This window comes from Schistocerca americana, chromosome 8, assembly GCF_021461395.2.
Source record: "Schistocerca americana isolate TAMUIC-IGC-003095 chromosome 8, iqSchAmer2.1, whole genome shotgun sequence".
Taxonomy (NCBI): Eukaryota; Metazoa; Arthropoda; class Insecta; order Orthoptera; family Acrididae; genus Schistocerca; species Schistocerca americana.
Window position 1 is genome coordinate 195909492 of NC_060126.1, and position 18579 is coordinate 195928070.

The 18579-nt window shown below is 42.1% G+C and overlaps 1 protein-coding gene across 1 annotated transcript in view; it reads right to left on the reverse strand.

The window, feature by feature from the left end:
* The window catches only part of LOC124545376 (conserved oligomeric Golgi complex subunit 5), a 128771-nt gene that overhangs the window by 67038 nt on the left and 43154 nt on the right, over positions 1-18579 (reverse strand). Inside the window, exons 4-6 of the mRNA XM_047124287.1 lie at positions 9868-10075; positions 7572-7714; positions 5704-5878 (exon numbers count right to left, since the gene is read on the reverse strand). Of these exons, the coding sequence (XP_046980243.1) occupies positions 5704-5878; positions 7572-7714; positions 9868-10075 (526 nt within the window). The remainder of the gene's footprint in view (positions 1-5703; positions 5879-7571; positions 7715-9867; positions 10076-18579) is intronic.

Here is an 18579-nt window from a genome sequence, read left to right on the forward strand (position 1 = left end):
CTCAAGGTGGTAATAGAGAAGAGGGATACGTCCCATACTGAGGAGAAAGTCACAGCGGTAGGACAGTGGTAGTTCGGCAGCTTCTGCATACAGACTCTCAACTGCGCTAGTGCAAAAGTCGTCAGTGGCCAACGGATGCCACAATGGTGGATAGTATTGAAAAGGCCTAAGAGGGAGAAACATGCAGACTCATAAAGGAAACACCCATAGTCTAGTTTCAAACAGTCAAGGGACCGGTACAAACGGAGGAGGGTGGTGCGATCTACTCCACAGGAAGTACCACTGAGGACACGTAGGACACTGAGGAACTGTATACAATGGGCTGCTAGGTAACACACGTGGGAGTACCAAGAAAGTTTTCTATTGAGCGTGAGCCCCAGGAATTTTGTAGTTTCAACGTATGGAAGAGCAAGAGGCCCAATATGTAAAGACGACGGAAGAAACCAATTGCACCGCCACAAATTCATTGAACAGTTTTGTCACTGGAAAAGCAAGAGCCACTGTCAACGCTCCATGACTGAGGACGATCGAGACATTGCTGTAGACGCTGTGGAGAACTGCAATAGATGGCAAAATCATCAATGAAGAGGGAGTCAGAGATGCCCCGTGGGAGACAGGCCATTATAGTGTTAATGGTGACAGCAAAGAGGATAATGCTCAGGACAGAACCCTGAGGCAGACCATTTCCCTGGATAAAGATGTCCGACGAGGCAGAACCCACATGTACCTTGATGAAAACTTGGTCGTTTACAAATTCTTGAAGGAAATGGGGCATGCGGCCATGGAAGTCGCATGTGTAGAGAGTACAGGGGATAACAGTCCTCCAGCAGGTGTCATACGCTTCCTCCAAATCAAAAAACATGGCTACAGTCTGGGATTTCCACAGAAAACCATTCATGACATGGGTGGATAAAGTGACGAGATGGTCAACTGCGGAACAGCATGCTCGAAATCCACCCTGTGCAGTGGTTAGAAAACTACAAGACTTGAGCCACCATACCAACTGCGCATGAATCATACATTCCGTCACCTTGCAAACACAACTGGTGAGAGAAATGAGATGTTAGCTAGAAGGAAGGTGTTTGCCCTTACTGAACTTAGGTATGGGTATGACAGTGGCTTCACACCAGCATCTGGGAAACGTGCCCTCTGCCCAGATGCGGTTATATGTATGAAGCAGAAAGTGCTTGCCCACAAGAGAAAGATGCTGCAACATCTGAATGTGAACATCGTCTGGATCTGGGGCGGAGGATTGGGATGAAGTGAGAGCATGATCTAGCTCCCCCATAGTAAAAGGGGCATTGTAGAACTCATGATTCTTAGGAGAGACAGGTATCGCTTGAGCAAGGCTGGGTGATAGTGGAACGAGCTCGAAATCTCTGAAAAATGATGGCCCAAGTTGACGGAGATAGCAATAGGGGCCACTATGAAATCATCTGCTACTCTCAAGCCAGAAATTGGGGAATGGATCTTGGTTCGAGAGAGCCATCGAAGGTTGGGCCACATGACAGAAGAGGGGGTGGAACTGTTAAAAGAACTAGTGAATGAAATCTAGGTAGCTTTTTTGCTATCCCAAAGAATGCGACAACACTGTGCACGCAACTGTTTATAATGAATGCAGTTTGCCATCATAGGATGATGGTTAAAAATGCAGAGAGCACGTCTCTGCACACGAACTGCGTCGTGGCACGCCTCAGTCCATGGGACATGGCGTGGTAAACAGGAAGTGAGAGGACTGGAACAATCTGTGATGGTAAGGATAATGTTTGTAAGATATTCCACCTGGTCATCACAACTGGGGAAATGTTGTTCGTCGAATGTCGCCAGGGAGGAGTACAGCCTCCAGTAGGTCTTAGTAAGCTGCCATTTGGATGTACACATACTTGGGGTAGGAGTCAGCAAATGGACAGCACACGGGAATTGGTTGCTCGGGTATGTGTCAGAGGGAACAGACCACACGAGATGATGGGCAAGCTGGGCACTGCAGAAGGATAGGTCCAAATGAGAATAGGTGGAGTCTGAAAGGAACATGGGTACTCATGTGTTATGGCAGAGGAGGTTAAAGTGATTGAGGTCAGCCAAGAGGGCACCTCTCAGATAGATTCTGGAAGAACCCCAAAGGGGATGGTGGGCATTCAAGTCACCGAGCAGCAAAAAGGAGTGAGGTAGTTGCCCAATAAGCGGAAGGAAGCCTGCCCTAGTGACATCAAATGACAGAGGGATGTAAGCGGTACAAAGAGAAAAGGTCAAGTGAGGAAGGTAAAGGCGAAATGCAACAGCTGGAAGTTGGGTAGTCAGGGAGATGGTTTGACTATGAATGTCATCCCATATGAACAACAGGACTCCTCCAAGAGATGGAAAACAATTCTTGGGGGAAAGGTCAGAACAGACTGGGAAGAAATGCGAGAGCTCAAAACGGTTGTGAGGATGCAATTTTGTTTCCTGGAGGCAGAGAACAAGTGGACACTGCGATTCAAAGAGCAGCCGTAAATCCTCTTTGGTTGACACAAGGCCATGAACGTTCTACTGAAAAATTCATGAGGAGGAAAGGGGAGGAGGGAAAAAATGAAGGGGTGTCACCTCGTTGGCTGCTGAGTGCCAATCTTCAAAGATACATTGCTACAGGGTGCAGAGGCTGGAGGATCCTACTCCGTGAGATCTATAGAGGTGTTGGCATTCTCCTTCTTTCAAGCTGTGGATTCCAGTGCACAAAAATGGTTGGGTACGGGTGTCACGTGGCGACAATTTCAAAGAGGACCTCTGAGTCGGCGAAGGAGAAGACTGTTTGCCTTTGTTTGACTTCTTGGAGCCTTTCCGGCTGGCAGAGGAAGATTGAGATGTTTGTTGGCTGGTGGGATGTAGGAAGTCTTTGTGAGAGTATTTCTTCTCTCCTTTCCTTTCTGACGGTTGTGTAGCAGGTGAATTCGCCCCAGGAGACAGATGTTTGGTGGCTTGTTGCACAGTTGGACAAGTTGACAGTGATGCTACAATGACACTGGGTGATTTCACAACCCCAGTGCTGAATTTGAGGTTGCATGTCTGCACGGCCATGTCCTTCATGCAGTGAGATGTAGCAAGATCAGTACTGTAAGTGCCAGATGGTAAAACGTAGGTTTGTGACTAGCCAATAACTTGTGAGTGACCTGGTAAGGCACGTTTTTCTTTACCCAGATCTCCTGGTCAGCCCGCTCATCGAGATACACAGGGCAATCTCGAGAGGAGGCAGGATGGCCACCATTGCAGTTGGTACAGTGGGGAGGATAAGGCAGACAATTGCCCTCGTGTGCATCCATACCACAACTTACACATTTTGCCGGGTGTCGACAAAACATTCGACAGTAGCTGAAATGGTGACACTGGTAGCAGCGCATGGGGTTCAGAATGTATGGCTGGACTGTGATGTCTTCATAGCCTGCTTTGATCTTGGACGGTAGCACCACTCTATCAAAGGTGAGGAAAAAAGTGTGTGTGGGCACACTAAGGATATATCTACCTTTTTCACCACCCGATGGACAGCAATGACACCTTGATCAGAGACATATATTTGGATTTCTGCCTTGGTCAGGCTTTTGAAAAGCCTAGTGTAAGTAACACCACGGGAAGAATTCAGAGTTCTATGGTCACAGGATAGCCATGGAGACTCAAAATGGCAAGCAGTAGTTGTGCTTGAGAGTCAGGAGCAGTCTCCAAAAGGAAAGTGCTATTGCATAAATGAGAGTAGGATTTCACAGGGCTGACAATTGCATCAACACCTTTCTGAATAAGAAATGGATTTACTGTTGTAAAGCATTGACCGTCTTCAGTATGTGAAAACGTGGGGAATCGTGGTGCAGCTGGTAGGGTCTTTGAATTGGGAGCTTCATTCCGTTTACATTTCGCAGACGTAGACATTGATCGACTTGCTCATTGCGAGAAAATCCCCCATGATTGCTAGCATTTCCAATGGTGTGCCTGAGGAGTGCACATGGAGAAAGAAGAAAAGAGGATCCTCAAACACTGAAGTGGAGGGAAGATAGGAGAAGGCGAACAGAGAAAGCAAAAAAGGAATGAAAAATGTTGTTGAGACTGTTCTTATGTCAGCTACTGAAAATGCAGAACAGATACCCAAAAACACCCCAGACATTTTCCCACAGGAGGAGTAAAGGAATAGCAAGAGGATAGACATGCACAATGAAAGGGAAAAGATGCTCCAAAGACTGGGACCCTGTGGTAGCCAAGTGCAAGCTGGCTCCACCAGCCTTCATAGGCTAACTGTTGTGTCCAGATAGGGTCATGTCCTACCTCCACATTTAACAAAGAAGCTTTTTCTGGATGTTACTTTGAGTGTAGCAAAACTGTGGATGGAAACAGTGATGTCTGGAACTCCATATGGTTTTCAGCGAGACTGGGCACAAGCCAACACTAGAAATCTAGCATGAACATGATTTTGATATGTTTTAGTCTACAGAATTTTGTCCTCCCAATCGTTCTGTTTTAAATATACTGGATTACTACATATGAACTGTAGCTGAAAGAGACTCCAACATATCTTACTACTAACATCATTCACCAACACTGACCAACAGGCATTATGTCATGCATGTGCTCTCCAGAGGTTCTATATATACCATTTGGAAGGATGTTTTGTAATATTTAATCTTTTGATAATAAATATTGTTTAAAGGGACAATTAAAGTTGTCCAGATTTTGGTGAAATGAGTTGTATATACAAGGTGAGTCTTAAATGAGGAAAAATATTTCATGCGTAGATTCACACACTGAGCTACCCAGACAAAATTATATTTCTTATCTTCCTATGTCAATAAATGGCAGTGCAAAAAAAATTTAATAAAAGTAAGAAATGTGAAATGGTCCTTCGAGTGTTCTTGTTTGCATGCATATAAGAAGGAAGGAATGGTACACAAAACAATATGATTATTTGTATTCTATGATAAGATGAGGTTTTCCTTGTGTCTGCCTAGCACTGGTTGATACAAATTAGGACTTTGGTGTCTCATAACTGTGGTGTCACTGACAGACACCACACTTGCTAGGTGGTAGCCTTTAAATCGGCCACGGTCCGTTAGTATACGTCGGACCCGCGTGTCGCCACTATCAGTGATTGCAGACCGAGCGCCGCCACACGGCAGGTCTAGAGAGACTTCCTAGCACTCGCCCCAGTTGTACAACCGACTTTGCTAGCGATGGTTCACTGACAAAATATGCTCTCATTTGCCGAGACGATAGTTAGCATAGCCTTCAGCTACATCATTTGCTACGACCTAGCAAGGCGCCATTACCAGTTACTATTGATACTGTAATTATGTACCGTCAAGAGCGACGTTCACCATTAATGGATTAAAGTTAAGTATTCCACCAGCTATGTCGGTTTTTTCTAAATTCTAATTTCCTTGTCCTGTTCCAGACCTCACGCCAGCCTGCGTGAGCTAAAACACGTGCCTTTCCGCTTCCTCTAGTATTACGGTGTTGGCTCTCCTGCCAACCCACAACAATAACAATAAATACAGCTGCGTGGATAAGAAATAAAAACGAGAGGAATAAAGCATATCAACAGTGGATACCTTTTAAAACTCACTAATATAGTTTTAAAATCATGACGTAACAAAATCACATCAAGAAACATTTATACCAAGTGTAGTCATAAGGCTTAACTTCTTATCTAGTTGATAAATGTCATTTGTTTTCGCCAAAAGTATTGCTCACCCCTTGTTCGTCCTGCTGGTGTACTGATGTCAGCCATGGAGCTTTGGCTCAAGGCTTGTACATCCAGAGCTCTGTCAATTGCAGAAGCTACACGACCTTGTGCAGCTGTAAGAACGTCTTCAACTACAGCTGGCAAGTTTCCAAGACTGTGGAAAACCTGAATAGCTGTACACACCTGTGAAACACACATTATATATTTAAATAATTGTAGTGATTCAACATAGTTAACATTAATGCTGCCACTGGTATTTATTTGCTATAAAGCAATAGAAGACAAAATCTTGGTGAATCAGAGCACCAAGAACCGCAGACATAACTAAAAAAAATATATAAATACATACAAATGATTGAACAACTGCCATCTTCAGCACTAGAAACTAAAAAAGACAACTCTCAATTACAATTCAGCCTGCATGTAAAAACCACAAAATTGAATGAAATATGTAGTGAGTGATAAAGAAGAATCTGCAGTGGAAAAAGTGTGTCAGTATTATCTATTATCAATAGTGATACAATATTATAACATTATGAATTCAATAAACAAAGTAAAAATAATATGTACTGTTATCTGTTGAAAGCAACTTTTTCACTTAAATTTGAGGAACTTTGATGTTCATCAAGTAAAGAGACATTTTTTCATTTCATGCAACACAGTCATATGCTGCTACAACACAAACAATCCCCAACCAAAGTTGATCCCCGTAAACTAAACTACTGCAATGAAGCACGAGAAGACATACAGGGGAGGGAGGTTACAGTCCCATATTAGGGTGCTTCTACGTGTTGTACAGGAGAGCTCTTTGAGCAGTCAAACAATCCTACTTTACTATCTGAACTGTTTTTCGAGTTTCCTCCAAAACACAAACTGAATCCCACAACTGTATCAAATGTAGGTAACTGCTCTATGGCAATGCATTGTTACTTTGTGATGTGCATACTTTTGAAAGTTACTGAACAGCAGGATGATTTTTCAGCTGTTGAGTCTGCAAATAGGTAAACTAGTGCATAAGGATGGAAAAGCAGTAGATGATGAAGATGTATCAATAGAAAATGGTATTAAAGAATGGAAACTGACAAAAAGTAAGACTATTCCTAAGTGTAGCAGAAAGCAGACAAATATACTCAGACTGGAGGTGAGAAGAGATGGTGTATTTAAGCAACATCAGTGCGTAATTCTGTACCATGATTCCCCACTATTGCTGCTATCACCAACATTTCACTACCACAATCATAGTAAAAACTATGACCATTAGAGATTACCATCACCACCCTCAAACATTAAGGTCAATACAGTCAAACCTTCTACTTTCTCCTTTCTCTTCAACTCATTGAACTGCTCATATATTTTTATCTCCCTCCAGCACCATCCCTCACCCATATCTCACTCATAACCTTTAAGTCTCCAGTTATCCACTTTCCAGTATCTTGCCTTAACCCTACACAGCCAGTATCCATAGTTATTTCTAGTGTCAATCATTTTTTTTTTTTTTTTAATTGAAGCCACTTATGAGGCTTCCATTCAGAAAGTATTAAAATGTGTCAGCAATAAATTTGGATACACCCCTTTGATCATTTAGCATACTTGAACCTAAAACTTGTACAATCTCTGCGATAGTCAAATGAAGAACATCTCTAAAACTAGACCACTTGTCATGAAACCACCCCATTGTCTCAGGCCGTAAGTACAGTCCTCATGATTTTACCTTCATTTGTGGTTTTTTAATTAGCTGACAAGTGAGATCAAAGCTGAAACAACTTTTAAACTTTTACTAGCTGACAAGTGAGATCAAAATTGAAAAGTAAACTGGAATAAATATCCAGTAACACAGATGTTAATGTACCAACCATAGAACTGTCAAAATACTCACTTGGCCATTGTTGTTTGTAGAAAGACCCTGGGCCAGTAAAGCCTGCCCTTTCTGTTCAACCTGACCACGATGGTTCTGTATTGCTCGCTGGTCTGCTTCTAGCATTTCAAGGCCTGTAAGATCAACATCTTCTGCCAACTGAGCTGAAAACCAAAAAAGTAATTTCATAATGTGACAAGTCTACTAGTCTGCAATGCATCCAAAACTTAAAGTAAAGGTAACAACAGGATAAATAGGTACTGCCTCTTCAAAAATTGAAAATCAAAGGTGTAGATACATACAATACTCTGTGGCTTACATGTCATGAACACATATCCAAAAGTTTATTTAAATCACAAATCTGCATTTTTCTTTTTCTGGCTTCAAATTACTAGTTGGAAGCAACAACTTTTTTGCTTTGTAATAGTACAATCAAGAGTATGTGTTTATTTATCTATCAGTAGGGAATAGATTTTTATTTAGATAAATATTTTTTTCCTTACACATAAAAACTGTGACTGAGACAGTAATTACAAAACAGCACACTTGAATCATACAAATTCTCTTTCACATAAAAAAATATATTTTTGTAATGTTTTATGTAAATAAATATTTAAGTAATGTCACTAAAAACACATAATTTGTTGCTTTTCTATGCTATTTTTTATTCAATGTGGAAAGTTCTCTTCTTGAGAGGTCTGTAGTGAACAATTTTCTGACCGGGTGTGTTAAAAGCCCTTTTTTCTGTTTATGTCTTAGCTTCACTATCTACTGCTCATCTTTTCCTTTCTTATAATTTTAAATGAAGCAAACATTGATACCAAAAAATGAGTTTTTATTTCAGCTTGTAAATGTGTGATTTACTGTCAACAACACTGCTCCAAAAGACAGTCCTTTTAAGTTTCTATGCATGTTATTCTTGCCTTTTCAATTACTCTGTTCAACTTACAGCTGTCACATTCTATGTGCTTTTTTTGCTTTCCTTTTGGGTGAGAGGATAATGAGAAAGCATGAAAATCAAAAGAAGTATAATCGTCTGTGTGAAGAAATCCTTAACTCATTGCAGCATACAAATTCTACCTCCTCAAAAATTGCTTCCCCATAAAGCTAGCAAACTATTTTTATGTTCCTGTCAACTACTTACTATTTCTATTATTTGGTGACTTGTGATTTTTACTCCTAGATTATTTGCATTCTGCAAGAACTTTCCATATTGACATTTGAAGAAACTTGCTATATGACTGCTTCATAGCATGAGCAAAATTAATCTGTCTACAGCAGAGAAAAAGAAAGATTACAAGGAGCAGATAATACTGATACAATTTTTTGGTTTAATGCTTAAAACCTGACAGCAAACACATACTGTTCAGTTATTATCTGTTACAATAGCCTAAAGGTTTTTGTATTGGGTTGATGCATGAATCTGTAATATTTTCCCATAAGTTTACTGAACACAGCAGATATACATAATAGAGACTACACTCATCAATAATATGTTCTCCTTCACTATTTAAAACTGTCTGCCAATGCTGAGGTAACTTTTCAATTTCACGACTGTGTAAATCATGTGGTTCTGAGCGAAGAAGCAAATCATATGGTTTTGAGGGAAGAATTTGTCGAACCATGTTTGCAGTTCACTTTCATCTGGAAAGGAAGTTCCTTGAAGGTTGTTGAATACACAGCGTAAATGCTGAAAAATCTAAGGGTGTGATATCAGGTGAATAAGGTGGGTGCGGAATGACTTCCCAACGCAGTCTAGCAAAATGTGGGTGGCCATTATCGTGGAGTAGCATCACTTCACACAATCTTCCTGGTTGTCATTCTTGGATTTCATATGCAAGATGTCTCAGATGTGGGCAATAAATGTCAACAGTGATGTTTACACTTTGGGGAAGCAATTCATAGTACACCCCACCATCACTGTTCCACCAGATACACAATTTCACTGCCTCTACTTCTGTCATCCGTCTATTGAACTTGAGCAGAAGAAAATGTCAGAAATGTTCTGATTTTCTCCACTTGGCATTCCTTTCACTAGTGTCCACAGCTCCACTTACTAGCTCCGAATGCCAAAATGACAATACATAAACTCAAATAGCAACAATGAATTACAAATTAAAAATAACAATAATAAATAAACCAATATCAACTGAAATATCAACATGTAAAACAAAAACGCTACGAACTTATGTACCAACCTAATAGAAAGCTGCTTCTATTTGCAGTTCTACTGATATTCTCATTTTCCCACAATCATTATCTGGCATCCAACAAAGACAAGAAACCTCGCTGCATCACTTGTGGTAAGACAACTTACCAATTTCATTAAGGGAATGAGCAGCCTTGCTTATATCCCCAGCCTGAACCTGGGCTTCAAGCTTTCGGGCAAGATGTTGCGTTCTTGCTGCATGACGCAGTGTGTCAGAAGTGGCATGCAGGCGTGCCAGGACTCGGGTCTGTCGTTCCAGGCGCTCGTAAGGCTCCTGCACCTGTGTCCGAAGACGTTCCACAGATGACAGAACTCCCTGTAGGCAGAAAAAAAAACACCAGGTAAAACTATCCAATTTTTAAAGCTTTGAACATAGCTGCTAAGGTTCAGTGACCATGTCAGAATTATATTAGAACAAATAAGCCCTCGGTCACAAATATTAAGTCAAAACTGACCAGGTTTCGATGCTACTATAAACGTCGTCTTCAGAATGACGTCGCCTTTCCGGCTTACATTTTTTAAATTGTGACTTGTAAGTACTGCATCTTTTTCCAGTCAGTAAAAAACTTTAATTTTGTTACTGTATTATATACCTAACATGTTTTAGAACAGTTAGTTTAATTCTGAAGACAACGCACATAGTAGTGTCGAAACCTGGTCAATTTTGACTTAATATTTGTGACTGGGGGCTTATTTGTTCCAACATTATCCAATTTTTATTGCTGAAGCCCTAAATAATTTTGCTGTCACTACTGCAGCATTCATCGTGCAGTTCACATACATATTGTTTCCTACAGCTACAATGTAGTAAACTAAAGTAACGCCATATTGGATCATTGTGACTACATTTAAAAATAATTACAGAGTAAATAGCAAAGATTAAGAATAAATTTTAAGTATCAGTTATTATCTGCAAGAGTAGTTACTGAGTCATCAGTAAAAACAGCGAAGAACTTCTTTTGTCTAACCATCATTATTTGCTTGCTCCATGTCATGGCCACTTCCATTTTACTTTCACTACAGTCAAAATAAGTCTTCCACCTCCGGCTATTCGCTGATCTATTTGTTTGTTCTCCAGCTTCTCCTAGTAATTCTCAGTGTGCATCTCTCCATTGCCTACTGAACAACCTTCAGCTTTCATTGGGTTTTACATCAAGAGTATATGACTCACTACCATAAGTAAAAACTTTTCTTTTCAGACATGTTGAAAGCTTAGTTTTAAAACCCTATTTACTTTCTGAAAGGCACTCTAGGCCATTTTTAAATGTCTGTTTCTTTTCCTGTCCATCCCGTTATCATCCTCTCCCGGCCTAAACACAAAATATCATCATCTGTTCTCATACTTTACTAACATGGATTCTTTCTTTGTTTTACAACATTGAGTATTTGTGAGTTTCTCCTACGAATGTTTGTTGTGAGTCTGCTTCTTCAATAACAAAGAGCTTATGAAGCACAAATTATTTACAAATAAATCACAGAAAGAAACAGTTGCTCACTCTCCTGGAAATACATAAAACAAAACAAAAACAAACAAAAAAAAAAAAATTGGAAGTGGATACCTCTAGGCCAACACAGTATTCTGCAATTTTGTTGAATAACTCACACATTAAGTGCAGGACAACACTGTTTGTAAGTTCAATTGGGAAGCACTGGAATACAATACATCATCTCAGTGCACCAATATGCTGTCAGTTTGTTCACTAAAAACTCAACTGTCAGCTGAATGGTGAGTGAAACTGGTACCGCACTAGGTAGACAACAGTCCAGGTGAAAACCAGGATGTACACGGTTGTTGTCAATAGGTAGACTGGAGAGGTTGCTGTAAATATCGGCTGGTTGTCACAACTGAAGCCTATGGCCACCCTTAAATCTGCTGCAGGTGTTTTGCAATGTGACCTGGCATTGGCGAATGTATCTTTCCACAATGTGCTTAACAAACTCACTGGACATACTACAATTATATCGACTGATACATTGATATGTCTGGCTTGGTTACAAGAGTGTTGAAAACAGTTCTACCATCTGGCACTTACAGTACTGTTCTTGCTACATCTCACTTAATGAAGGACATGGCCATGCAGACATGCGACCTCAAATTCAGCACTGGGGTTGTGAAATCACCCAGTGTCGTGGTAGCATCATCGTCAACTTGTCCAACTGTGCGACAAACCACCAAACATCTGTCTCCCGGAGCAAATTCACCTGATACACAACCGTCAGGAAGGAAAAGAGAAAAGAAATACTATCGCAAAGACTTCCTACATCCCTCCAGCCAACAAACATCCCAATCTTCCTCTGCCAGCCGGAAAGACTTCAAGAAGTCAAACAAAAACAAACGGTCTTCTCCTTCGCCGACTCGGAGATCCTCTTTGACATTGTCGCCACGTGACACCCACACCCGATCATTTTTGTGCACTGAAATTCACAGATTTACAGAGTGAGAATGCCAACACCTCTACAGATCTCATGAACCTCTTAGCAACAAATAATCCTGGACAAATAGTGAGTATCATGACAAATACAGGGATTAGCAACCACAAGGCAGTTGCTGCTAGGCTGAATACCGTAACATCTACAACTATCAAAAAGAAATGCAAAGTTAACACATTTTTAAGAGACAGTCTTCACTCCTTCCAATCTGATCATGTAAGCACAGAAAAGCTGTGGAATGATTTCAAAGAGATAGTATTGACAGCAATTGAAAGATGTGTTGTGGTCTTCAATCCTGAGACTGGTTTGATGCAGCTCTCCATGCTACTCTATCCTGTGCAAGCTTCTTCATCTCCCAGTAACTACTGCAACCTACATCCTTCTGAATCTGCTTAGTGTATTCATCTCTTGGTCTCCCTCTACGATTTTTACCCTCCACGCTGCCCTCCAATACTAAATTGGTGATCCCTCGATGTCTCAGAACATGTCCTACCAACCGATCCGCTCTTTTAGTCAAGTTGTGCCACAAGCTCCTCTTCTACCCAATTCTATTCAATACCTCCTCATTAGTTATGTGATCTACCCATCTAATCTTCAGCATTCTTCTATAGCACCACATTTCAAAAGCTTCTATTCTCTTCTTGTCCAAACTATTTATCAACCATGTTTCAATTCCATACATGGCTACACTCCAAACAAATACTTTCAGAAACGACTTCCTGACACTTAAATCTATATTCGATGTTAACAAATTCTCTTCTTCAGAAACGCTTTCCTTGCCATTTCCAGTCTACATTTTATGTCCTCTCTACTTCAACCATCATCAGTTATTTTGCTCCCCAAATAGCAAAACTCCTTTACTACTTTAAGTGTCTCATTTCCTAATCTAATTCCCTCAGCATCATCTGAGTTAACTCGACTACATTCCATTATCCTTGTTTTGCTTTTGTTGATGTTCATCTTATATCCTCCTTTCAAGACACTATCCATTCCGTTCAACTGCTCTTCCAAGTCCTCTGCTGTCTCTGACAGAATTACGATGTCGTCGGCAAACCTCAAAGTTTTTATTTCTTCTCCATGGATTTTAATACCTACTCCGAATTTTTCTTTTGTTTCCTTCACTGCTTGCTCAATATACAGATTGAATAACATTGGAGAGAGTCTACAACCCTGTCTCACTCCCTTCCCAACCACTGCTTCCCTTTCATGTCCCTCAACTATTATAACTGCCATCTGGTTTCTGTACAAATTGTAAATAGCCTTTCGCTCCCTGTATTTTACCCCTCCCACCTTCAGAATTTGAAAGAGAGTATTCCAGTCAACAGTGTCAAAAGCTTTCTCTAAGTCTACAAATGCTAGAAACGTAGGTTTGCCTTTCCTTAATCTACCTTCTAAGATAAGTCATAGGGTCAGTATTGCCTCACGTGTTCCAATATTTCTACGGAATCCAAACTGATCTTTCCCGAGGTCGGCTTCTACTGGTATTTCCATTTGTCTGTAAAGAATTCGCGTTAGTATTTTGCAGCCGTGGCTTATTAAACTGATAGTTCGGTAATTTTCACATCTGTCAACACCTGCTTTCTTTGGGATTGGAATTATTATATTCTTCTTGAAGTCTGAGGGTATTTCACCTGTCTCATGTATCTTGCTCATCAGATGGTAGGGTTTTGTCAGGACTGGCTCTCCCAATGCTGTCAGTAGTTCTGATGGAATGTTGTCTACTCCCGGGGCCTTGTTTCGACTTAGGTCTTTCAGTGCTCTATCAAACTCTTCACGCAGTATCATATCTCCCATTTCATCTTCATCTACATCCTCTTCCATTTCTATAACATTGCCCTCAAGTACATTGCCCTTGTATAGACCCTCTATATACTCCTTCCACCTTTCTGCTTTCCCTTCTTTGCTTAGAACTGGGTTCCCATCTGAGCTCTTGATATTCATACAAGTCGTTCTCTTTTTCTCTTTTCTACAAAGGTCTCTTTAATTTTCCTGTAGGCAGTATCTGTCTTACCCCTAGTGAGATACGCCTCTACATCCTTACATTTGTCCTCTAGCCATGCCTGCTTAGCCATTTTGCACTTCCTGTCGATCTCATTTTTGAGACGTTTGTATTCCTTTTCGCCTGCTTCACTTACTGCATTTTTATATTTTCTCTTTTCGTCAATTAAATTCAATATTTCTTCTGTCACCCAAGGATTTCTACTAGCCCTCGTCTTTTTACCTACTTGATCCTCTGCTGCCTTCACTACTTCATCCCTCAAAGCTACCCATTCTTCTTCTACTGTATTTCTTTCCCCCATTCTTGTCAATTGTTCCCTTATGCTCTCCCTGAAACTCTGTACAACCTCTGGTTTAGTCAGTTTATCCAGGTCCCATCTCCTTAAATTCCCACCTTTTTGCAGTTGCTTCAGTTTTAATCTACAGTTCATAACCAATAGATTGTGGTCAGAGTCCACATCTGCCCCTGGAAATGTCTTACAATTTAAAACCTGGTTCCTAAATCTCTGTCTTACCATTATATAATCTATCTGATACCTTTTAGTATCTCCAGGGTTCTTCCATGTATACAACCTTCTTTTATGATTCTTGAACTAAGTGTTAACTATGATTAAGTTGTGCTCTGTGCAAAATTCCACCAGGCGGCTTCCTCTTTCATTTCTTACCCCCAATCCATATTCACCTACTACGTTTCCTTCTCTCCCTTTTCCTACTACCGAATTCCAGTCACCCATGACTATTAAATTTTCATCTCCCTTCACTATCTGAATAATATCTTTTATTTCATCATACATTTCTTCAATTTCTTCGTCATCTGCAGAGCCAGTTGGAATATAGACTTGTACTACTGTCGTAGGCGTGGGCTTCGTGTCTATCTTGGCCACAACAATGTGTTCGCTGTGCTGTTTGTAGTAGCTTACCCACATTCCTATTGTTTTATTCATTATTAAACCTACTCCTGCATTACCCCTATTTGATTTTGAATTACGTGATAAGTCCCAAAGTATTTAGTTGAATTTATAGCCTTCAGATTTGTGTGAATTACGTGACAAGTCACACAAATCTGAAGGCTATAAATTCAACTAAATGCTTAGGGATTACAATTACAAATAACCTAAATTGGAACAAGCACATAGATAATGTTGTGGGTAGAGCAAACCAAAGACTGTGATTCATTGGCGCAACACTTTGAAGGTGCAACAGATCTACTAAAGTGACAGCTTACACCACACTTGTCCGCCATATTCTGGAGTACTGCTGTGCGGTGTAGGATCTTCATGAGGTGGGTCTAATGTATGACACCAAAAAAGTACAAAGAAGGGCAGCTGGTTTTGTGTTATCGTGAAATAGGGGAGATAGTGCCACAGATATGATACGTGAATTGTAGTGGCAATAATTAAAACAAAGGCATTTTTCATTGCGATGGGATCTTCTCATGACATTTCAATCACCAGTTTTCTCCTCCAATTGCGAAAACATTCTGTTGGCACCAACCTACATAGGGAGAAATGATCATCATGATAAAATCGTGATTGGTAGCAGGGTTTTGGAACAGATCCTGTATTCGAACATTATGAAGTACCTCAAAGAAAATAATTTATTGACACACAGTCAGCACAGATTCAGAAAATATCGTTCTTGTGAAACACAACTAGCTCTTTATACTCATGAAGTAATGAGTGCTATCAACAGGGGATGACAAATTGATTCCAAAAGAAATCAGGGCTTGCACAGAAAAATTTAAATGCTTTTTTTTTCCGCACGCCATTCGAGAGTGGAATGGTAGAGCAGCTGACCTGCTGATGTACAGAATATCTAACAATAAATCAGTACTTAAATATACAGATCTAAAACCGGCAGTATATTTACAATGTGCAGCTGATATTTTTATAGGCTGGAACATTGATATTTGTTTTGTTGGTATATCAATACTTTTTTCAATTTATCGAGGGTTGATAATGATTGTAGTAAACACCAGAAAGATCGCGGGAGGCGCACATTGGCACGGCGCGTCACGGACGGTAGTTGCCGCAAGTAGAGTCCCGTCCACCAGAGGGCACGCGAGAATTCGGACGCGACCGCTGCCGGCATGACAACAACAACAACAACAACAACAACAACTCCGGCAGCACGGGCCGTGCCCAGTCAGTTAACATCGGGTATGCCTAGGACACAGTCCTGGTCTATGCTAAGTGAAGTGCGACGTAAACGTGAACAGTGCTACTACACAATTGGCGACGAGTAGGGTCGTTCTTTCGCGTGTTGCATCATTGTTCCGGTTTCGCAGCTTCTCCACGGCATGGAGGATTCGGTGCAAGTTTCGGTTGCGCAGCAGACGGAACTCATGGCCACCATGAAACAAGTGCTTCCGGCGTTGCTCTCCACGCCGTCTGCTCCGGCGCCGTTCCCTCCTCCCTTTCCCCCGTATGATGAGACGGCGGAGGATTGGGACACATATGAACATCGCCTTCGGCAGCATTTCCAGGCGTTTCATGTTGCCGATGCAGAGGTATGTCGTGCTCTCTTCTTGTCTTGGATATCTCCCTCGCTGTATCAAGTTTTGCGGCAGCTAGCGCCGTTGCAGGAACCCTCGTCCTTGTCTTTTGACACATTGTGTTCCTTGCTGTCTTCATATTATCACTGCCGCACGCATGTTGTGGTGGCTAGGGTCAAGTTCTATCAATGCAAGAAACAGCCCCATCAGTCTTACCGGGCGTGGGCCGCTACCCTGCACGGTCTTAGTCACAAGTGTCATTTTGTCACGGAGCAGTCGCGAGAGTCGTACGCCCACGTTATGGTACGCGACGTCATTGTTCGTTCGGCCCCTGATAGGGAGGTCCGGCAACGGGCCCTGCAGTTAGAAAACCCTTCCCTCGAGGAAGTCCTGTCCATTGCCCAATCGTATGAAGTCTCTCACGCAGCAGGTCAACAGCTGGAAGCGTGGTGCGATGTTGCGGCGGTTCAGGGCGGCGCGGCCGCGTCCACTGTGTCAGGGGTGGACGACGTGCGAGCGGTACAATCCGGCCGTTACAGCCGCTCCCGCACGGCGCGTAAACAGAATTCCGGCCGCCGGCCCCTGTTGCCGTCCTGTGCGTCATGCTATATACATCATGATCGGTCAAAGTGCCCCCAGCGTTGGGCCCTTTTTGTCGCAAATGTAATAGAAAAGGTCACATTGCTAAAGTTTGCCGCTCAGCCTCAAAAGAATCGAAGGAAGCAGGTACAGAGGACATGGACGCTGACATTCAGGAAGTTTCATCGGGCCAGGCTGCCGACGCATCGGCACGCAAACTCTTTATCGAGGTGTCGGTTCGGTTGCGCCGGTTACAACTGCAAATCGATACAGGTGCGGCAGTTTCGTTGTTGTATGCACAAACTTATTCCGACCTTGGATCGCCCCCGTTGGCGCCAGTTTACCGGCGTCTACGTGGTTATGGTAAACAGTTCATTCCCCTACTGGGTCAATTCACTACTGACGTGACTTACAAATCAGTCACTCGGCCTATTACTTTTATTGTTGTCAGTGATGCGAGCTCAGCTAACCTTTTTGGCCTGGATGCCTTTCAAGCTTTCGGTTTTTCTATCGCTGACACCATACAGTTGGTCTCCGAAGACGTTCCCTATCAATCATTGGAATCTTTGACATCCGACTTTCCCGATATTTTTGAGGAGGGCCTGGGGCGTGTTTCAGATTTTGAAGCTCACTTAACGTTGAAGGCGTCGGCTCACCCGCGTTTTCTACGCGCGAGGCAGATCCCCTTGGCTCTCCGCCCTCAGGTAAAGGAAGAGCTAGACCGGCTGACAGCCCTAGGGGTCGTTCTTCCCATTTCTTCCAGTGAGTGGGCTTCGCCCCTCGTTATTGTAAGGAAGCCCTCGGGAAAATTACGTCTTTGTGGCGATTTCAAGGCCACCATTAATTCCCAATTGGTGGTGGACACCTATTCTTTGCCTCGTGCTGATGAATTGTTCTCCTCTGTGGCGGGAGGCCAATATTTTTCGAAAATCGATCTGTCGGAGGCTTATCATCAGATACCACTTGATGAGGACTCCAAACGGTTGGCGGTTGTCAACACCCCGTTTGGCCTTTACCAATACCAGCGGTTGGCCTTTGGAATATCCAGTGCCCCGGCGATATTCCAGCGTTATCTTGAGCATGTCACGTCGACAATTCCTCATTGTATTAATTACCTGGATGACATAATTGTCACAGGCCACAGCACGAAGGAACACTTGCACAACCTTCGCACCCTCTTTCTCAAATTCAGGTCTGTGGGCTTGCGTTGCAACCTGCATAAGTCAACCTTCTTTCAACCATCCATTGAGTATGTGGGCTACACCATCTCTCGGCACGGTATCCAGCCACTAGGAAGTTTGGTCCAAGGTATCGTCAAC